The following is a 23,181-nucleotide window of genomic DNA, read 5'->3' as shown; positions in this document are numbered from 1 at the left end:
ACATCCACATTTTCCTTCTTGCTGCTTTTACACACGATGTCCAAGCAGGTAACAGCAACCCCAGGAACAGACTCACTTGAAGTCAGAATGTTTCCTCAAGGCGACCTGCTTTAAGAACCAATTTCCTAGGACACATTTTGCTGCTTAAAGCCAGTGGTTCCCCATATATGCTTTGCCCCTGCTGGGGACTGGGGGAGGTGAGCTGGTACACTGGACATGTGTAGATTGTTATGGCTTTTGTGTTTCTTAGGAGAGCCAGTGCCTACACGCAACTACTGCACAGAAGGGTGCCACAAGCACTGACAATGCTATTTGAGCTTCAAGATGAAAGATGCACCCTAGAACTGAATCACGGCTACTCCACAAGGTTCAGCTTCCTGGATACTCGGGCTTTCCCTACGCAGGCTTTCAAAAGGCAGTTTACGGACCGCATTAGAACCGTCCGATCTCTAGAAGCAGGCCTGTCTTGAAGATCTATTGTACTCCCTCATCAGAATCCCCTCTCTTTTGTGTTTTATTTCTCTAAGTGCCTCAGGATGAGTGCTGCTCATTCCCAGTGATTCACCACCCATGGGCTGCTCAGGCTATCCTGGAAGGTTCTCTTTAGGGATGTCGATTTCCACCGAGACTGAATTCCTATCTCCTATCAACAGAGCCTTTGAAGTAGGCTTTTACCATCATTTCCTACAGTTCACTCAGTTTACCCCCACCCCAAAATTCACCCTGGTTGTTATTTCTCCAGATTCAATTGCCCTTGCTCCCCTCAGGATGGAGAAATCTATAAGACATAGATACAGCTGACTTCATAATAGAATGAGTTGGTTTTTGCCTTTATATGCATGGTAGTATCTTTTTTCTTCAAAATACTGATTTTATTAGATGATAATGTCTTCTGGTCAAAGATGGTGTCATATACATTCTGAACATCCCTAAGAATACCCTTCCCCAGAGCCACATTCCCAACTCCAAGAGACTCCATTCGCAGCCCAGAGGCACAGGCTGCAGTCCCATGTGCAGGAACCCTGCCTAACACACAGCAACTGAGCAACAAGGATTGACTGAACTCTTTCCCCATGCTAATGAATGGCTGGTGGGCTAAAATCACTCAAGATACCTTGAATGAGTCCATAGTTTAAAATTTTTAAGTTTAAATTTCAGTTTTTTTTTTTTTTTTTTTTTTTTTTTTGAGACAGAGTTCTGTTCTTTTTGCCCAGGCTAAAGTGCAATGGCATGATCTCAGCTCATTGCAACTTCTGCCTCCTGGGTTCAAGTGATTCTCCTGCCTTGGCCTCCTGAGTAGCTGGGATTACGGGTGCACACCATCACACTGCTAATTTTTATATTTTTAGTAGAAAGGGGGTTTTACCATGTTGGCCAGGCTGGTCTCAAATCACTAACCTCAGGTGATCCGCCTACCTTGGCCTCCCAAAGTGCTGGGATTACAGGAGTGAGCCACCATGCTCAGCCTAAATTTTAGTTTTAATACAGGCTTGTCTAATATTGTCAGAATACTGAGCTATTTCATCTTCTGGAAATCTCTTACCTACTCATTCCTGCCCATCTCTTAACTGTCCAAATTGTGCCCATTTTTCAATGTTCAACTCACATGGCCTCTCCTCAGTAAGGCCCTGTCATTTATTCAGTGTTGTTTTGAGTATCTGCTATGTGACAAACACCGTGCTAAGTACTGAGGATATGTAGTGGTAAGCAAGTTATATCCATGGTCCTTGAGTTCATGGGACTTAAGGCAATGGAAAAGACATTAAACAGTCATTGTATAAATAATGATTTAAATACGATTTTGACAAGCACAAAGTTGGAAAGGACAGAGAGCTGTGAGAGTGAATGGCATGGGTCCTAACCTACTCTGAGGAGCTGGCAAACAATTCTCTAAGAAAGAGATACTGAAGCTGAAACCATGAAGACAGAAAGAGGGGAGGGCAGAGCTCCTAAAGTTCAAGTCCAGGAGATAGTGTGTGTTCAGGCCAGGAGGTGGGAAGGATCTAGCATGTTCAGGAAACCAGAGAAGGCTGGTGTGGGGAATGTGCTGTCAGAAGCTGGGGAGAAGAGTGGTGGGAAATGAGAACAGAGAGGAGGGAAGGCCAGTTTATGATCTTCATCCTGAGCACTGTGGGAAGCCACAGGGAAGGGCATCCTTCATTTCATCAGATGCCTGCTATTGTGGAGGGTGAACTGGAACGGCTCCAGTTGGGTCGGTGGGTGTGGGGAGACAGTGGGGAGGCTACTGCAGCAGTCCTGGGGAATCAATGGTAGCTTAGCATAGAGAGAGCTAGTAGACAGGGCCGAATCTGAGGGGTATTCAGGTGGGAGGACTGACCACAATGATCAGTTCGCTTATTGTGGATAGGAAGAGGTATCATGATGACTTCCAGGATTCTGACCTGAGAAAAAGGAGAGGATGGTGCCTTTGACTAAGATGTGAACCATGGAGAAAAGCCAGCTTGCGGCTGTTGCTGGAAACTAGGAGCACAGTGTTGGATATATTTAATTTGAAATCTTTACCATCTGAATAGAGATACAGAGCAGGTGGTTGGGCATAAGTTCTCCTTCCTTAAATGTCAATAATCCTTTGATTTTACTTTTTGCCACTCTTATACATGGTTATCTATAGATATGTTTTATTTCTCCCACAGATCAAACATACTTTAGCTGGGTATAATAGCATATGTCTGCAGACCAAGCTACTTGGGAGGCCAGGGCAGGAGGAGAGCTTGAGCTCAAGAGCTCAAGACCAGCCTGGGAAACATGGCATTATTATTATTATTTTAGAGACCTTGTCACTATGAAAAATAAAAATTGAAAAAAAGAATTAGCCTAGCATGGTGGTGCACACCGCAGTCCTAGGGAGGCTGAGGCAGGAGGATTGCCTGAGCATAGTGGTTTGAGGCTGCAGTGAACTATGATTGCACCACTGCACTTGCCTGGGCAACAGAGCAAGACCCTCCCTCTATAAAAACAAAAACTATTTAAGAGCAGTTGTGTCTTATATTCATCTTTACCTCCTGTGTGCATACTTCTATGAAAATTATAGTATAAATATATATTGGTAAATATATAATCAATATACATTTATTTTTATGAGTAAGTGAGAAAAAGCCCAGCTTACAACGAGATACCATCACATATTCACTAGAAAGGCAAAACATTTAAGTCTGAACACCAAGTTCGGGTGAGGATGTGGAGTAATATGAACTCACATATGCTGCTGATGGAAATCAAAATTAGTACAGTCACTTTGGGAAACAATTTACTATTTAGTAAAGATGAAGACATCTACACCCTACAACCCAGCCATGAGGAAATGGATGCTGTGTGCATCTTGAAACATATTGAAGCAATATTGTTTATAGTAGACAAAGTATAAACAATCCAAATGTCCATCAACAGAAGGGAGATACAAATTATATTAATAAAGTGGAATGCTACTTAGTAATGAAAATGAACAAGCCACAGTTACATACAACTTAAATCATACAAACATAGCTGAACAAAAACAAAGCAATACACAGAAGAGTATATGCCAGTGCTGTCCAGTAGAACTTTCTGTGCTTATGAAAACATTCAGTACCTGTGCTCACCAGTACAAAGGCCAGACTAGTCATTGAGCAGTAAAATGTGGCTGGAGTAACAAAGGAACTGAAATTTTAATTCAATATTAATGAATTTAGATTTAAACAGTTACATGTAGCTAGTAGCTACAATAGTGGATAACACAAATATATGTTACATTTATATTAAGTTAAAAACCAGGCAAAATATAATTATATCCTCTAGATCTGTAATGTCTAATAGGGTATCTGCTAGCCACGTGGGCTAATCCTAATTGTGCTTTAAGTGTAAAATACACATCAAATTGGAAAACTTAGTATGATAAAAAGAATGTAAAATATCTCATTTATGTTTTTATACTGACTACAGGTTGAAAAGTTGACATTTAGGACTTACTAGATTTAAGGCCTATAAAAGCCTGCCACTCACACTTCTAGATGTAGCTCTCTGAACCTCTTCTGTTTCTGAGGCTGCCTGATTCATGAATTGGTCTTTGCTCAAATAAACTTAGGCTAAATTTAATTTGCCTAAAGTTTTTCTTTTAACTTAATGGCACTTAACTTAAAATGGTTAAGATGGCAAATTTTATGCTATGTATATTTTTCCAAAAATAAAAAAGTCCAGTTTTTCATCTGTCCCTTGTATAACATCTCCTCATGTTCCACGCAAGTCCCTGATATCCTAGGAAAGGGCATTCATGTACTTGCAGCCTAGAGCCCTGTGGGTTCTTTTGCTAGGCAGATTTTCCTGACATGGGTGTATTCCCTTCCCCTGATGAAATCAAGGCAGGGTTGATGGGGAACCCACCTTCAGGGTTCAAGCAATTCTCCTGTCTCAGCCTCTTGAGTAGCTGGGATTACAGGTGCCTGCCACCATGCCTGGCTAATTTTTATATTTTTAGTTGAGACAGGGTTTTACCATGTTGGCCAGGCTGGTCTCGAACTCCTTACCTAGGTGATCTGCCTGCCTTGGTCTCCCAAAGTGTTGGGATTACAGGCATGAGCCACTGCGCCTGGACTTTATAGCTTTCTAATAGAGAATAACAGTCATACATTACATAGTTTCTGAAGTATTTTTGTTTCAGTGATAAAATAGGTGAACACTGATTAGTGAATCTACCTCAAGCCCAGAAGATACCTGTTGTTAGTAGTGAGAATGGGGTTAGTCTCTAGAAGGTATCCACTTGGGGTAGAGAATGCAGGACACGTGCTCTGCCATGGAAAGTGGGCTGGTCATCACATGATTGCACTTCCTGGCTGAAACAGGTCAGCACTTCTCAAGCTAATTCCTCTGCCTTCCAGAATACAAGATATGGGAAAGTATCACCATCACCCACATTAAATCAGTGAACATAAATGCTATAGAAGTGAAATGACTGGCTCTTCCAGCCACAGAGTCCACCCTATACTCAGCTGCTTGTATGTTTAAGAATGACTCAGCACAGAAACTGCAGATTTTTATGTGTCTTCTTTTAGACAAACCTCTCAGATCACTATGGAAACAACAGATAGAGACTGTTGGGACAAATGAATCAGTATGTGGATGCCCCTCACCATATGTTCTTTCATTTACCTTGAATCAGATGCCAATTACAAAGACAAATATGTATCAACCATTCTTTTAGGAAAACTCAGTTATCCTCTTGGGGTACTCTTGAGGCTAAATCATATCAAATTTTTATGAGGAAATTCCTCATGGACATTTCTGGCATCTGGCAAATGTGGGAGTCACTGAGACAAAGAATCCAAAGAAATACCAATTGTCCACTGACAAGCCCTGTTCTGTAGGTTTGCTTTGAAGGCTTACCAGCTGGGAAGGGCCCTTTCTCAGGACCAGAGTCTAGCCATTGGGGTTGAAAGGAGGAAAAAGTTTGGAGAACTCAACCGCCTAGGCCTAAGATTTGTAAAATCCAATCAGCTTTGTGGTTAACAGCAGGTCAATTACCGACCATGAAAGCCATGGGGTCAAGACTATGAGGACCTGGTATTTCTGGGGGACACAGTCTGTTAAGTTTGAGAAGACCTGAGCTGTAGTTACTAATTACCATCTGTATTTCTCTGCCAGCATGATTTTTCCTTCATTATTCCAAAGCCATTTCACATTCACATTTTGCAGGAAATGAACCTAATAGGGGCTTTGATATCTTGGAGACCATGATTTGATGCTGACTCTACAACTTACATGCATTCTACACAAATCTGGAGTCCTGCTGAGCTTCATCTGTAAAAAGGGGTAACAATGGGCTACTTTCCTAGGAGGGCTGGGAAAACCAAGTATGGTAATGCATAGTATTATCAGGTACCTGGAACATAGTACAGTTCATTCCCCTTAAAAAAAATGCCCCCTTTTCTGTGAATTAAAGCAACATCCTTGTTGAAGTTTACCAATAAAATCTCCAAAGCACAAAGAGCCAGTATACTTGCTGGGGAGCAGCAGAGCAGGCAGAACTGAAAACTTGAAGCAGCCAATCTTTCAGGGAAGAGGAGCTGGAGGTATTTTAAAAAGGAAACAGGAGAAAGGTTTGAAGACATGCTGAATGCTCTTCAATAATGCCTACATTTTAATCTCCTGGCATCTGCTCAACAACCTATCCCTATTTCTGTATAGTGAAGCACAGAGGTTAGGATCCCAGACTCTGGAGCCAGAATCCCTGTTTCAATCCCAGTTCTGCTGCTCTGTAGATGTGTGGCCTTGGACAAGTTACCTGACCTCTCTGTGTCTCAGTTTTCCAAACTGTAAAATTGGAATAACAATACTGCCTGTATTAGACAGTTTTGTAAGGATTGAGTTAATATTAGTAGTAATCATTAGTAAGTAGCTGATATATAATAAGAAGTGAAAGTTAGCTATCATTTGTCTTATTACTGCCAATGACTTAATTCAAGACCTGATCATTTTCATCTGTGCTATTTCACTTTTGCCCCTAAATGCTTCCCTCAGTAGTGAATCCATGCTGAGTGCTGCATTTCTAAAACAGATTTTTTTCCCCCTAACACCACCTTGGTAACCATTCAATGATATAAAAAAGAAACTGATCAATGGTGAGCAAACAAGCAAAGAAATCTGATACAATCATTCAAAAAGATTACTACGTCTTTAATTTATTTACTTGGAAAGATCTCTGAGACGTATTACAGAGTGAAGAGGAGCAGGCTACAAGACAGCGTGTCTACTAAGAGTCTATTTACATGAAATAATTAAATGCATTGGTGTACGTGTAGGTATGCACTGTGGGAAAGCTGGAAGAATGAGGTTTCTGCTGGGGATAGAATCTGGAGTGATTTTTATTATCATTTTTATGACTTTATGTACTACTTTAATGGTCTAAAAGTTTCTATTATCTTTGTAATCAGAAAGAGAATAACACATCTATTCTCACTGAAGAACAAAGACAGCAAAAATAAATAAATAAAGTCAATAGCTATAAGAGACAGAAAAACAAGAAGAACGGAATGAAACAGAAAAAAAGAAAATGTTAGGGTTTGAATCTGGATGGTGAGATTCTAGGCTATGTTCCCCGTTTTCCACAGTGTACAAAGTGTCTTTAATGTGTACGAATTGGAGAAAAAGAAATCTATTTTCCATGCATGACTGGAATATGATCAAAATTAAACTTATGTTTATATCATAATCACAACTCAATGTTATCCCATCAAGAAATGTAACAAACTCTGCCACTTTGAGAAACTCCATCTGCATAAGAACTACTTGCTATTCCTCTCATAGCTCTCAAAAAAAGCCTTTACTAGATGAAACAGAGAAAAGCTGGTATTTTGGGGTAAGAAGCAGGCACATAAAGACCTTGTCACAACAAACTACTGCTTAGTTTTGAAGAACTGTAATTTGCTGAGACCCCCCCCCCCAGTCCCACCCTACCCCACCCCCAATACCACGTACACAGGCATGCATTGGACTGGGGTGATGTGAGATTGAGGGCAGGTCTATGCTCCACCCTAAGTCTCTAAAACATGGTACTTATGCCCTTTCCATTAGGGAACACTACGTTTAAAAATATCTCCAAGTAGCTTCAAATATTTTAACACTTTCATATTAAACATGACAGATATTGGCAATAGCCATGCAATTTTAACTTGTGTGTGATTAGATATTCCCACAGCAGCAGAAATGGACTTATGTCACTGATAATCTTTCACCTCTAACCAATTCTTTCTCTCTGCCACATACTGATGACATATAAGGTAAACTGGAATCACAATGATCTAAGTAACATTTGGCCTCTGAGAGAAGGCTGGAAATTCATTTTAATTACAATTGATTTTTGCAAATAGTGGCTTTGCTTCTCCCGTGGCTGCATTTAGGCCAAGGATTGAAGCTGTGCTTGTTTCAAGGTAGGATCCGCAGGAGACCCAGTGTGCCTGCAGCTCAGGAAGTGCTTGGCGCCTTAACCGGTGGAGATGCCACTGCCAGCCCTGCTTGTTTCCACCTGGGTTCCCAGCCCTGCCATGCAGGTTCTGAGCAGGAAGTTTGAGTTTGATGCCGGTGGCTCTGAGTGAACCCTCCTCTTCTGTTGGCTTCACTTGGGCCTTGCCTTGTTTTCTGACTCTTTGTTTAACCTAATCCCTGTGTCAGAGCTCTCTCTTTATTCTTCAGAATCCTGGCAGGAATTTGGTTTTATTTATCCTATGCCTTCCTAAACATATTGTGTCCATCAGCTTCTCTCTTACTCGTGCTCACCTGAATTTAATGACAAAAGCTCGCCCTGCCAGTCCATTCTTACCTTACTAAACTCTAGTTCCCTCGCTTCAAAGACACTGCTGAAGTCATTCAACTAGCAGAGGGAAGCAAACTGCTACCAAAAAAAAATATATATATATATTAGAAAAGTGAAGCCTTCAACCTGAGCAACCAAGATTGGCTCACTGGTTAGAAGAATGTGGCAGGCTGGGGTAGGTCCAAAGTTCCGGTCGCTGATTAGTCACACCTCCTGTTAGGAAACGGAGTAGGAGGGCATGATGACCCACCTCAGAAGGGACCCTGTGTCCTCAGCACTACATCAGAGTCTCTGCTGCACTATCTACAACAGGACACTAGCAGCAGCCCTTCTCTCCATGTGACAGCGCTCCCTGCTCCAGTAGAGCAGTTCTGTCTCAGGAAGGCCTGTTCTTAAAGTCCCTTTAGCTGGGTCCTGGGCTCTCTACACCCTCCTCGCTCCCTCCACAGATCACCTCCTCCTGCCAATGGCTTCTACCACCACCCATATGACTCGTGAAATGGGCCATTGGTTTATATTCGAGCTCAGACCCCTCTCTTTAGGGTTCCACAGCAGTCTACAAAACTGTCTGCCTGGCATCTCATTTGCAGGTTCCAAAAGCATCTCAATAGATCCCGAAATCAAACTCATAAGCTGCTGCTGACCTCATACCCACCTGAGCTCTCTTCCACATCTGGTTCCCTTCCAGTATTGTCCATCTGACTAAATGGCCCATTCTTCCATCTGTTTACCTGTCCAACTGTCCATCATCCATCTATCCATTCATCCTTTGGCCAGTTAGATGTGCAGGCATCATCTCTGGCTCTTCTGTCTTCCTCACCCTGTGTCCTATCCATCTTTCGGTTGGGTCCATTACTTCTTTTGAATTCATCGACTTATTTTCTTTCTAGCCAACATCATCATCATGTCACACTCGGGCTACTGGAAATTCCTCAACAACTGTCCCCTTAGAACCTATTTTTCTCTATAGTCAGATTTAAATTTTCCAATGAAATTTGATTAACACCCCCTTCCAACCCCTTTAATGAAGTTTCCCTTGTTCTTACAATAAAGATGAAAGTCCTCAACCTGCCCCAGAAGGCTCTGTACGTCTGGCTTCCACCTCCCTTCTTCCCTCCCTCCAGCTGCCACCGCCATCCCTTCAGCTCTAGCTACGAAGCCTTCCTTCAGTTCTTAACACCCAAGGGACTCCCCCACATGACGGTGTCTGTTCACATGACCCCTGCCTCCCAATTCTGTAGCATCCTACCTGCTCTGTCCCCTCTGTTTGGTTGTTTTCCATGTCCTATCCTCAGGGAGGCGTTCCCATACGTCTTCACTCAGTCCCCATGTTGTGAATTCTCATGGTACCATGCTAACTCCTTCTGTGCCCTTAACTTGAATTTTATTTTGTAATCCCTTACATCACCCCCTCCTCCACCGCAAAATCTCCCAAGACCGTGAGAGGGCAGGGGCTCTGTCAGCTCTTGCTCCTGCGGTCACCCCAGAGTCCCTGCATCTCCCACCTCTGCCCCTACTCCACCCCCACTGCTCCAGCAGCACAGGCTTTCCTGCTGTCCGGGCCACCTGGGTGGCCACACTACTCCACTTTCTCACCTGCTTCAAGTCCTGGTTGGCATCACCTCCCCTCAGGGAGGCTTTTCCTTGACCACAGTCTAAAAACATCACCCACTCTGACCCATCTCCCCTCCCTGCTTCATTTTCCCTGCTGTGCTCACCTCCTAACACAGGTGTCACACCCTGCACTCAGCGATTGTTCCTGTCCCCCCTCAAGAAGGTGTAGCATGACACCAGCACAGCATCCTGTCTGCTTTGCTCCCTGCTCTGTCGCTGACACCTAGAAGAGTGTCTGGTGTATAACAGGCACTCAGTAAATATCTGTTGAAAGAATAACTGTGGTTTGGCACAGTGCCTGGCACATGGCAGATCAATACGTACTTATTGAATAAAGAACAGAAGACAGGAAGAAGAGAGCCTGGGAAGCTACTGCAGATTCTGGCTCATTATCTCCAATTGCCAGTCCCTAGAAAGAGGAGTCGGCTGCAAGGGGGCTGCCGCTGCCTCGTTAGCAGGGAGATTTGGTGTGTGCCTTAAGCTTAGAGTTAATTATAATTAGGAACTGTTGAGAGTATTAGGAGGACTATGCTTTTGTGTGGAGGAGCGGTAATGGTGGATAGGGTGTTGGTTTGTATTTGGAAGGGACTAGCTCAGCAGATTTATAGTGTAAATAAGGGAAAAGTTAACTTACTTAAGAGCAAAAGCCAATAAACAGTTTTAAGGACCATTACAACTATTTTATATGCAAACACTGCTGCAGAACAATGAATGTGATCATTACACCACTTCTGCGTTCTTTGAAAAGCACTAACAATCTTTCTAAGATATGCTGCCTGAATCCCAATTCCTCATCCTAGTTAGTGGTGTTATCCCAAGTCCGAGACTCTAGGAAGCAGACTTCCCAGGAGTGGAACTTTACAATTACATAATTTTTAGGAGGGGGATGGTAATACTATTCACTATGCCCATAAAGAAACAGCCATTATGTACATGTGAGTCATTATGTTTGTGTGGGTCATTCTGTGCGTGCGGGTCATTATGTGTGCAAGGGTATAGGAAGCAACAGGAAACCAGAGGAAGGGCTATGCCCAGGAAAAGGCTTCAGGACACCACTAAAGGTGAGAGGAGGATTAGAAGGCTGGACAGAGAAGTCTCTTTTTGACGCTGTCCCAAGAAAGATACAAAAATAACACAACCCAGTAAAGAAATCCTAAAAGAGTACCAGGAAGGGATAGGTTGGAGGGCGGTGAGGGCTGGAAAATGTAGCCTCAGAGGTCATGGCTAAATGACAGCTGAGCACAATGCCGGGAAACGGAAGCAGAGTCCCGCCTGGGCAGAAACGGGCCACTGCACGAAGAAGTGCTCACCAGTGAGGAGCAGGATGGTTCCTGAATTACCGACCGGCTCACTGCTTGGAATCTGAGACTTCAACATGCTGATTTTTTTTTTTTTTTCATTTTAAATGAAGTAATGAATCTGCGAAACTCAAGAATAACACGGAAGTAATGAAGATGTGGGATTTTTTTTTTCGGGTAACAACGATCAGTGTTATTTTAGTGTGGCATTTCTGTTCATTTCCACAACACGTGATCTTGTCAGGAAACTCTGACATTGAGAAGGCTCACGATTCACCCAAGGTCACTGAGCCAGTATGCGGTAGGACAGGACTCCAAGCTGTTCCTCCTACCTCCAAACCCTATGTCCTTCTCTTTTGTCCGAAAGGTCTTTCTTGATCAGTCTGCCCCTCATCCACTCACCCGTCTCCTGGATGTCCCCACAATATGTTTTTCATTTATTTATGGACCTGAGATCTATTACTTCATACATGTCTTAGCCGGATCTGGCAACAGACTGCAAATTCATGGTGGTAGGAAGTAGATTTAAACCCATCCCACCTCTGACAATATTGTGTAAGACACACAAATCACATTTGATACCTATATTTGGGGTGCTGAAAAAATTGATCCTAAGTTCAGGATCCTGAAAGTTGAACATGATCTTGGAAGTAGAAATGTACCCTAGAGGGTAGGGATAAGCTGCCCTCATGGAATCTGTTCTCCACTAAAACAGGAGTCAGGAAACTACCGTTTGTGAGCCAAATCCAGCCCACTGCCTGCTTTTGAAAAAAAATTTTCCTGGAACATAGTCAGACCCATGCATTTCTGTACTGTCTGTGACTGCTTTTGCATGAAAACAGCAGAGCCAAGAAGCTGAGCTGAGACTGAGATTGGCCTGTCAAGGCTAACACAGTTACTACTGGACCCTTTACAGAAAAAAGCTTGCCAACCCCCTGCACTAAACTGTAAATGCTAGGAGGGCAGTATCCATTTGTGTTTTATTATTATCTTTTTTCTTTTTTTTTTTTTTTTAAACCTTTGGAGTCTCGCTCTGTCACCCAGGCTGGAGTGCAGTGGTGTGTTCTCAGCTCACTGTAACCTCCGCCTCCCAGGTTCAAGGGATTCTCTTGCCTCAGCCTCCTGAGTAGCTGGGATTACAGGCATGTGCCACCATGCCCAGCTAATTTTTGCCTTTTTAGTAGACACAGGGTTTCGGCTTGTCTCGAACCCCTGACCTCAAGTAATCCACCCTCCTCGGCCTTCACTATCTTCTTATAGCACTGCCTCCCACAGAGTCTGGCAAAAGAAAGGGATTAATAAATATTTATTGAATGAAGAGATGGATTACTGGACCCTTTTAAGCACATGCTCTCTGTCCAGCTATGATGAGGAATGGATAGAGGAATAGAATTCAGTGGTCCTGTGACAAATAGCTGTACATCAAATACCCACAAGGATCAAGTGGAGACAAAGTGGTCAGAATCTCTGGAGGTTTAAAGGAGAAGATCTGCTTGGAACATGGTGGGGGGCCTGCAGACATTTTCTAGAAAGGAAACCATCAATATAGGGCCATCCCCATATTTGCCTGCCTCGGCCTCCTGAGCTGGGACTGCAAGCAGAAGCCATCATGCCCAGCTATTTTTTTTTTTTTTTTTTTTTTTTTAGTAGAGACAGAGTCTTGCTTTGTTGCCAAAGCTGTTCTCCAATTACTGGCCTCAAGCAATCCTCCCACCTCAGCCTCCCAAAGTGCTAGGATTATAGGCATAAGCCACCACACCTGGTGAAAACCAAGTTAGTGGGACCAATCACCCTAGCACCCACTAGGCAGTGGTTATGACAGCTGCTCCTGGGTTGGAATCCTGCCTCCATAGCTTAGTAACTGTGAAACCCTTTACCTCTCTTTGTCCTTCAATTTCCTCAGCTATAAAATAGATACAAAAATATTACCTATTTCGTGGTGTTGTTATAGGAAGTGAGCAAGTTCATATATGCAAAGTACTTAGTGTGGGGTCTGGCATATGTAAGTGCCCAGCAAATGCTAGCTTTTTTCACTCATGATTCAAAAATATATCTCAAATGTCTCTAAGAGGAGGTATTAAACTATACACTGGGAAGAAGCGGACTCAGTGTTATACTGGGCAAAGGCCAGTGGGATCTCTCAGCATACCCAAGGCTACATCCTTTAACACTGCATTCTGTATGCTCAGCACAAGGCCACATCAGTGATGCTACAGCAATGAAGTTTAGGCTCAGCAATGTCCCTTCCTTCCACTTGGTTTGGCAAGGGGATTCCCTGTTTCACTTCCAAGAATCTCTGTGAGTTTGTTGCAGAGCTGAAGGGACTCCTGAAAAGGATCCTGTAAGCCACCAGGAGAAATCTGGATTCTTCTAACAGTGCAAAGCTTCAGTGGGCTCCCAGGGAAAATGAAGGAACTTGGAAGGGTCTAGATGGACCAAGAAACCATGTTTTCCTTCTCTGAGCCTCGAGTACTGTGTACCAGGCACTGGACTACTGCCACCGCGATGACTCTGCCTGGTTGGGTCTGTCCTGGGGGAAGGGGCACTAACCATCTCATCTCCATGACCTTTGTGTCCTCAGTGCTCGTATCAAGAAAGCATCCCACAAGTGTTGATGGAATCCACTGAGGAGTAATCAATCCTAGACCTCAGGACAGCATCTCCTACCTACAAAGGACTGTGACATGACCACTCCAGTGCTAGTAAATACAGCATGCTCTAAAACCAACCTACAAAACACATGAAGCTAGCATTTGCACCTGGCAACACTGGCGATCTGGCTTTCTTGATGGCCAGAGAGAAAGCGGCACGTGCTCAATTGGGACGTTTTGTGTCATGTGTAAGCTCCACTCTACCACCACTGCCACCCCCACCCGGCCCCACCGCTCCATTTCTTTTTCTAAAACACATTGAAATCTGTGCTAACTAGATTAGCAGCCACTAGCCTCATGGACTATGTAAATTCAAAATAGTTAAATTAAATAAAATTTTAAATCCATGTTGTCAAACTCTTGAACAGCAAAAACAAGATTCAGCTTCTCAGTTGTACGGAGACATTCCAAGTATGCAGTGTGGCGACTCCTGCGTAGCTCATGGCTACAGTCTGGGACAGCACAGACACAAAACATTTCTGCAGTCACAAGAAGTTCTGTGGGCAGCACTGCTAGAGAATCTGTGCTGTCACACTGAGCAGTGTGAACTCAGGCAAAGACAGTTTAACGGCACTTTCACAATCAATAAGGCTAATAGATCGCTTCCCTGGAATAATCAAACCGTCCAAGTCTGTTCTCTCATAAGAAATGAGACACGATGAGCGAAATGTTCTCTTGGCCTAATCTGCATTGCTCTGTTGTTTTTTAAAAATGTATGCATCTTTATAAATAGTATTAATTCTGACAGGCGACTACAGAGGGCCCAGTCAGTGCCTTGATGCAGCCATGGATGACAGATAGCAGTTTAACGTGGGGGATGGATAGTGCAAGCCCTAGGAGAAGGGGTTTCATCAATCCAGCATGCATCTCAGCATTGTTTATGGAACGTTAATGAGGCTGGGCTTGACTTAAAAACCATCCAAGACATTATGGATTGGTTACATTTGGTTTCACAGGCACTGGGAACTTCTAAGCTATAATCTTAGCTCTTTTGCTAATGAGTGTTGTGTTATGGGGAGTATCATTTAACTTCTGAGATTCAGTTTGCTGTCCTTAAAATGGGGCTGTTACTGACCTACCTAACCCAGTGTCCAGAGGATTAATGAGTTAATGTTTGCAGAGAACTCCAAGCTCCTTGCATGAAGGCATGTGGTGCATCATTATTTCCATTCATTCTCACGTAGCAGCTGGGAAGCATTAGGACTTTTATGTTTACTCCATCCAAAATGCATTTTCCTTCTCGGTATTTTAACATTACCTATGTTACCCAAACGTAAATCTAAAAGTAAAGCAGGGCCCACAGCAAGAGTACAATGATGAAGTGGGGGTATCCAGATAGTTATTCCTTTCTTTAGCATGAGTGTAACATCATTCTAGAAGGATGAAGGCGGTAATTGCACTGTAAATTTCCTCCGTATTAGCCTGTTGGTTAATCTTACCAGATGCGAAAAGGAAGTTCTACAACAGCACAATGACACTGTCGACACTTACATGCAATAATATTCCCATATCTGTTCTTCATTCTGTTCTCATCTTTCTTAGCCGAGTCCCATGGTGCAGACTGCCCTTCAAAGAAGCTCTAGAAGGAAGGCAAAGTGACACTGAGAATTACAATTTGACGCAGTGAACAGAGGGATTTTTTTTTTTTTTGAGACAGAGTTTCGCTCTTGTTACCCAGGCTGGAGTGCAATGGTGCGATCTCGGCTCACCGCAACCTCCGCCTCCTGGGCTCAGGCAATTCTCCTGCCTCAGCCTCCTGAGTAGCTGGGATTACAGGCACGCACCACCATTCCCAGCTAATTTTTTGTGTACTTTTAGTAGAGACAGGGTTTCACCATGTTGACCAGGATGGTCTCGATCTCTTGACCTCGTGATCCACCCGCCTCGGCCTCCCAAAGTGCTGGGATTACGGGCTTGAGCCACAGCGCCCGGCTGAACAGAGGGATCTTAAGAATGGATGATGGTCTTAAAAATATAGAACAAGGGTCAAGAAGGAAAGAATTTCTACAAGAATGAGATAAAGGATTATTATACTACATTATATTCTAAATATTTCAGTTAGCTTTTCCTATGCTTTGTTTTCCTTTACTTTCTTACAAATGCAGAGATGGAAGCTAAAGAGTGAACCCATAATTTCTCTGTACAACCCAGTAAAAATGGTCACATGTTCATCCCCATCCCACCTGAATATTTACTACAGAAAAGTTAACATTTCTCTCAATTTCTTAATGACATTATAATTTTTCAGTATTCTTGTAAGAGATATGATGATGTCTTCTTCTCTCTATTTCTAATTGATGAAAGATTATTTTTGGTTAAAACATGAGAGTAGGTAAAGCTGAGACGACTTCATAACTTCCAGGCTAAAATCCTGCAATAATCTCTGCCTGAGCTTTCATTTTTAATGGAGTTTAGATGTCCACTTATTTAGGGATTTGGTATTTTGATGCCTAGGGTCTTTTATCTTTAGGTTATTCATTTTTTTTATTCAAGTTGTAATGAAAATGTCCTCTACTCTCAGTGGACAAATAAAAAAATATGTGGGACTTTTATTTCCACTTTACTTCACATTACATTTTACCTTTATGTGGTCAACTATGTGAGGAGGTTATGAGAAAAGGATGCAAGTGAAGAGGATTCGGTAAAACTATTTCTTGTTTTGGCCACAGTACTCGTATACTTCCTGGCACCCACTGGGAAGGAAGAGGAAGGGAAAGAAGAGATGAAGGGAGACCAGACGAATGAGAGCACCATTCAGGAATGCTCTGCGGCCAGAGAAAATGGTGTTAGGGGCTCGTGTCCTCAGATGTGCCCCAGGGTGGCTTTCAAGTTCTCCCACAAACAGGTCTTCCTTCCTCCCCAGTCTCCACCTCATCTGTGGACTTCAGTCATCTTGGCCATTTCCACCACTTACAATATTTTGAGATTAGTCTGTTGCTAGGCAGAATGTATTTATTCCTTTTTATGAGTCCGACTCTCCTTCATGAGGTAAATTGTCGCTTAGCATGCTGCAGTAGAACACACTGCTTACAGACATCATGGGGTATCTGTGCCCCCTATGCCCAACTGTGTGCTGCACAGAATTCTGACCACTAAGTGGACAGTGCTTGGCATCCTCTGTTGTTTCTATGTCTGTCTCTGCCACCAGGCTGTGGGCTGTGTGGAATCCAATAATTAGTTACTGAATGAATAAATAATTGTGGTGTCTGGTTATAGTATGTTTTGGCTTTGTTCTCAAAATGAAGCTTTATTTCTGCAGCTTAAGTGTACCAGAGGCTCTAAGGCTTAGAAAGCCTTCCTATCCACAGCCTGCAGATTTCACTCTGGCATAGTTTGTTAAGTCCACACCTTTTCTGTGGCCTGCAGGGTATGGATACTGCTGTTACCATACTACTGAGCTGGCATCAGAGACTGGCTGGAGAAGAGCCCAGCCCCAGGTCTGTCCTGCCCTCAGGCTTCAGATCTTGTCCTCCATACATCCACCCAACAAAACAGCTGATCAACACCATTTTATAACACAACACAGAAGAGTGAAAAAATAACACTACAAACTAAGAGTTAAGAGGTTTAATCTACTCATCTTAATTTAAGGTCCCTTAGTTTTGTTCATAGGTGACACCTTATTATCATATTTAATAATTTTTACCTTTTTATCATTTCAAAAACATGGCAGGATCAGATGTACTATATATGAACGGCTGTATTAATAGACTCACACCATGCATCACTTGCTGAAGAGTGATATGGTTTGGCTGTGTCCCCACCTAAATCTCATTTTGAATTGAAGTTCCCATAATCCCCATGGGCTGTGGGAGGGACCCGGTGAGAGGTAATTAAATCACAAAGGTGATTACCTCCATGCTGTTCTCCTGATAGTGAGTTCTCATGAGATTTGATGGTTTTATAAGGGGCTTTTCCCACCCTTCACTCAGCACTCTTCCTGCTGCCACCGCATGAAGAAGGACATGTTTCCTTGCCCTTCCACCACAATTGTAAGTTTCCTGAGGCCTCCTCAGCCCAGCAGAACCATGTGTTGATTAACCTCTTTCCTTTATTTATTTATTTATTTATTTATTTATTTATTTATCTATCTTTTTGAGACGGAGTTTCGCTCTTGTTATCCAGGCTGGAGTGCAATGGCACGATCTCGGCTCACCGCAACCTCCGCCTCCTGGGTTCAGGCAATTCTCCTGCCTCAGCCTCCTGAGTAGCTGGGATTACAGGCACGCGCCACCATGCCCAGCTAGTTTTTTGTATTTTTAGTAGAGACGGGGTTTCACCATGTTGACCAGGATGGTCTCGATCTCTTGACCTCGTGATCCACCCGCCTTGGCCTCCCAAAGTGCTGGGATTACAGGCTTGAGCCACCGTGCCCGGCAACCTCTTTCCTTTATAAATTACCTGGTCTTGGTTCGTTCGTTCGTCCGTCCTTCCTTCCTTCCTTCCTTCCTCCCTCCCTCCCTCCTTTCTTTCTCTTTCTTCCTTTCTTTCTTTCTTTCTTTTTTTTAAATTTGAGGGACGGTCTTACTCTGTTACCCAGGCTAGAGTGCAGTGGCACAATCTCAGCTCACTGCAATCTCTGCCTCCCAGATTCAAACGATTCTTGTACCTCAGTCTCCCAAGTAGCTGGAATTACAGGCATGTGCCACCATGCCCAGCTAGTTTTTGTATTTTTAGTAGAGATGGGATTTCATCACGTTGGCCAGGCTGGTCTCAAATTTCTGACCTCAAGTGATTCAGCTGCCTCAGCCTCCCAAAATGCTGGGATTACAGGAGTGAGCTACCGTGCCTAGCCTCGGGTATTTCTTCATAGTGGAATGAGAATGGACTAATACCAAAAGTAAAACACTGTATGGTACAGGGCAGATACAAATAAAAACATTTTCAGGTTATTAATAAATTAATACAAATACTATCATTAAAAATTGCTAGTTAATTCCATCTAGAACAAGACCTTTACATGTTCAGGGGATTTATTCAAACATGTAACTTCTATTCTGCTATATAACATGCATTTAAAAGTAGCTTCAGGGATTTTAAAGTCAGATACTCTTTTTTTGAATAGTGTCTTTGTTACTCTATGAATGACAATAATTTTATAGTTGAGTAATAACTATGATTTGACTTCCAATAATTTAATTCTACTTTGAGTTTGTCATGATTAATTACCAATTTCACTTCCCTCTGCCTTTTCCGCCCACCTAAAAAGTTCTCAGATTTTTTTTTTTTTATAGGAAGATGGAAGAAGAAAATTGAGAGACACCTTGAAGTCTTCCAGTAAATCCGCAGCCTTAACTCATACAGAAAATGCCCCTAGGTGCCCTGAGCTTTCACATGGGGACCTGAGCCACATGACAGTCCCTGCCCTCTCTGGACACACAGAGGCTCCCTTGTGGGGAACAAAGCTCACATCACAGCTGTGTTTCTTTAGCATTTGTGTGGTTATCACAGGACTGCCAATAGCCCGTGTATTTAAAAACAGTTATTTTAGTTGTATTATTTTCATGTAATTGGTGACCAAGAAACAGACACAACCCACAAATGAAATAATAACCAATTGTACTGCATTTGAGCACTACAGTTCCCAGAATGTTTTCCTATGGATGGGGCCCAAGTGTTATTCATCTCTGACTACTTATTATGGGAGCATCAACAAATATGTGCAGATGAGTGAGTCCATCGTCTCTCCTAGTCTTCACCAGAGAAGAGTACATTAGCTGTCCCTTACAGCTAAGGGACATGAGATGAAGACAGGCACCTCAACAGCTCCTAACACAACCTATGTCAGAACTCAGTGTTTTCTGACTCTTTATCCACTGCTTTTTCTCTACCACCCTCACCCTCAATGACCTTGAGAAGAAAACAGTAGTAGTAAGTCAACTTAAATACATATGGCCAACAATTGTTTTCCATACCTAGATTATCTCTGCTTGTCTCTGAAAGAATGTCTACAACAAGAGAATATAAAAAAGTCAACTAAATTTTACTGATTACTTTTACAAAACAAGAATTTTTCTTCTCATACATGACGTGTGTTCGTTCCATGGAAGCTATTGCAGGAAAAGTTCAACTTCTTGCAATAAGACTCCCACCTTCTTCTTCAGGCATTATATGAATCACTACAAATGTCCAAATGTATTTTTTAAAAAACAAAACAAAACACAAAAACAAAATTAGAGGTGGACTGAGGAAAAGATCAGGTAACTAGTGCCTCCACAGATAAATGGCAGAGTCTCTTGACTCCATACAGATATGGTGACTGTGTCTTGCATTTTCTGTAAGTGTTGCTTATATAGCCGATTTCCCCATGGATACATTTGTATTATTAAGACCACGTGTCCTCATGCCTGGCTTAGAAAATAGGTAATATATCCATGGGAGCCCAGAGAGAAAAGGGAAGGCTTTCTAGATTGATGGCCTTGGATTTTATTTCCTTTTGTTATGGAGATTAAAAATGTTTTTTCCTAAGATGAATCCAGTTTTGAATGTTACGGCTTTTTTCTAGCATATACCTTCAAGATATCTAAGAAAATATTTACCTTACACTTTAGACTCCCTCTTGTGCCTAAAGTGAGACAAAAGTCAACTGATTAAATTTTTAGTTAGAAAATAAAACTTTAGGCTGGGCGCGGTGGCTCACACCTGTAATCCCAGCACTTTGGGAGGCCGAGGTGGGCAGATCACAAAGTCAAGAGGTCGAGACCATCCTGGCCAACATGGTGAAACCCTGTCTCTACTAAAAAATACAAAAACTAGCTGGCCATGGTGGCGCATGCCTGTAGTCCCAGCTACTCAGGAGGCTGAGGCAGGAGAATTGCCTCAACCCAGGAGGCAGAGACTGCAGTGAGCCAAGATTGTGCCACTGCATTCCAGCCTGGCACCTGGCAACAGAGCAAGACTCTGTCTCAAAAAAAAAAAAAATGAAAAAAGACAATAAAACTTTATCTGTAGCTCTGGAGCCACTGAGTATTCAGAGAAGCCATGATACGATACATGGATCTCTCAGACTGTGTGCCTCTGGTTGCTTTCCTGGCTAGCAATTCTCAGAGCAACTATAGTAACTGGGATAGAAAGACTGCCATCGGTGCCTCAGAATACTGCTTCACGTCTAGTTTGCAGCCAGGACTGCCACAGATGTGCAGCTGCAGAGGTGGCAGACATACTTCCTTTATTCTTCCTTCCCTAGAAAGACTGAGGATTCTCTAATGGCTCTGTGAGTTCACCCTACTTCCTTTTGTTTCTTTTTCTTTTTTGTAGACTGAGATGGGCATAATCGCTAATAAACGCATCAGTAAATTGTGCCTGAGGAAAATCAAGTAACATTGGGTTATGTGTAACTTTGCTATGCAATTATTCTATTATGTCCCTTTTCACATACTTTTTCTACTTTTAACTATCTTTTAATAAATCAAGCAAAGTCAATGCATGTTTTATAAGATGTTCTCCTGTGCATTTTTCTTTGGGCAAGAATAAAAGATTCTTTACCTAACTTTTACGAGGTCAAAAGTTACACGTGCTCTTTTAAAATTACATAAATTGAATTACTGAATGCTTTAAGAAGAATTCTATTCTAAACCAATATTCTTGGGAAGTAATCACCACATCATTTATATTGTAGAAAAGAAAGGTTCCTCTCAAACTTGCTTAAAAAAAAAAGACAGTCAGGTTTTGAATCCTCCCAGTGCTGATAGAAAGAAAAGAACTTTGTTCTTTGGAGAATGGATTTTCAAAGCATATGCCAACGAGTGCTTCCGGTCTCTGGGGGGAAATTTTGCTTATCTTCTACTTGCGTCTCTCTCTGCCTGAGACAAATCCCTACGTTCAAGTTTAAGCACAACCTCCAACTCCTCCTCTCTCTCTCTCGCCTCAGAGTCTTTCCTTGACAGAATTATGGGCAGGCTTGCTAAAATCAAATCTGACCAAAGCTCAGGCATAATTTTGAACAAGTGGCTCCATGAGAGAGAGCAGAAGGGATGGCTGAGAGAACCAAGGCTAAGAGCATCATTCAGCCCCTGAGGATGTCCCATCTGCAGAGCAGCAACTTAAGGACAAGTGTGGGAGACAGGCAATGACGGCCCCTGCTCCCAGCACAAGTTTTATAGCTGGGATTTTGAATATAATATGCACATTTAGGTAATATTTAGTGTTTAGGGCAGATTTTAAACATGCAGGTATAATTTAACACACTAACTATGAACTTTCTATTATGAAAAAACCACTGTATGTATTTTTGGGATTTAAGTTAATGGTCTCACTGCACCTTCTGTTAGAATTTTCATAAATATACTTATGCTTTTATTCTACTTACAATGTAATTAAAGTGTTTCCTCTGACTACCTTAGCTCATGTATACTGCAAAGAGGTAGCCGACCTGGGAGCCACTCTCAAAGAGTAATAAGTCTCCAAAACAATAAAAATGAAACCAGGCAAGCTCCAGTGAATACCAATGACTTCCCAGCTTTAAGACGCTGCACTCTCCATGGGCACAGAGCAGAAGGAAATTGAACATCCTGCATACTGTCATTTTTTTCTGAATAGAAAACATGTTTTTGTGATTCAATAACCTCCTTCCCCACCCCTCATACCACCATCATTTTCCACAGGATATAATTATACATCTCAGTTGCCCACCTCAAGAGAACATTACTCCAAAATGATGCAGTCTGTTAAAAATGCCACAGCTCCTAGATATTAAAAAAGGAGAAAAAAAAATCCTATTCAACAGAAAAGCCTCCAGAAAGAAAGGGATGCAGGTCAAGGCTGTACATAATGTGCAGTATGTTTTCAGGCAGTGCAGGGGCAAGTTTTTTAGATGCTTCTGAAATAGAATTTTTCCTCCCTTTCTCATATAATAAAATTGTGCACGTAAAATGATGAAAATTGTCACCCTGAAAGAAGGAAGATGAACTCACTGGGGCATGCAAAGTCTGTGAACTTTCTTTGTTTTCTGCTCAGACTTCTCTTCTGGTGCTTTGAAGCATCACATTTTATTAGATCCATATAAACTATTTATTGCTATAGCACTAAAGCAACTGAAGACACCTAACTTTGCCTGATGGACCACAAAGCAGACTGTCCCAGAAGTTCAGGCACAGTGGTGGCAGTGGTTGCTGGTCACTGTCATTCGCCAGTGTCCTGAACAAAGGCAGTCAAAAGGAACATGTGATGCTTCGAAAGAGAGGTGAGGATTGGTTGAAAACAAGAATCTAGACCCATGAACTAGGTTTTTAAACAAACTGGAATCTAAATGTGAACATTCCTTGATCTTTTAAAGAAGTTGCTAATCTCTGGCCACTTTTCACTGCAACTTAACACA

At 42.4% G+C, this 23,181-nt stretch overlaps 1 protein-coding gene across 12 annotated transcripts in view; it reads right to left on the bottom strand.

Moving 5' to 3' along the window:
- Positions 1-23,181, bottom strand: part of PTPRM (protein tyrosine phosphatase receptor type M) — an 836,104-nt gene that overhangs the window by 91,440 nt on the left and 721,483 nt on the right. For all 12 annotated transcript variants that reach the window (XM_074383756.1, XM_074383758.1, XM_074383757.1 and 9 more), the window contains one exon: positions 15,357-15,444. In XM_074383756.1, coding sequence (XP_074239857.1) covers positions 15,357-15,444 — 88 coding nt within the window. The remainder of the gene's footprint in view (positions 1-15,356; positions 15,445-23,181) is intronic.

The sequence above is a fragment of the Saimiri boliviensis genome, chromosome 13 (genome assembly GCF_048565385.1).
Source record: "Saimiri boliviensis isolate mSaiBol1 chromosome 13, mSaiBol1.pri, whole genome shotgun sequence".
Classification (NCBI taxonomy): Eukaryota; Metazoa; Chordata; class Mammalia; order Primates; family Cebidae; genus Saimiri; species Saimiri boliviensis.
The sequence above is the reverse complement of the archived record's forward strand: the minus strand, read 5'-3'. Positions and strand labels throughout refer to the sequence as shown.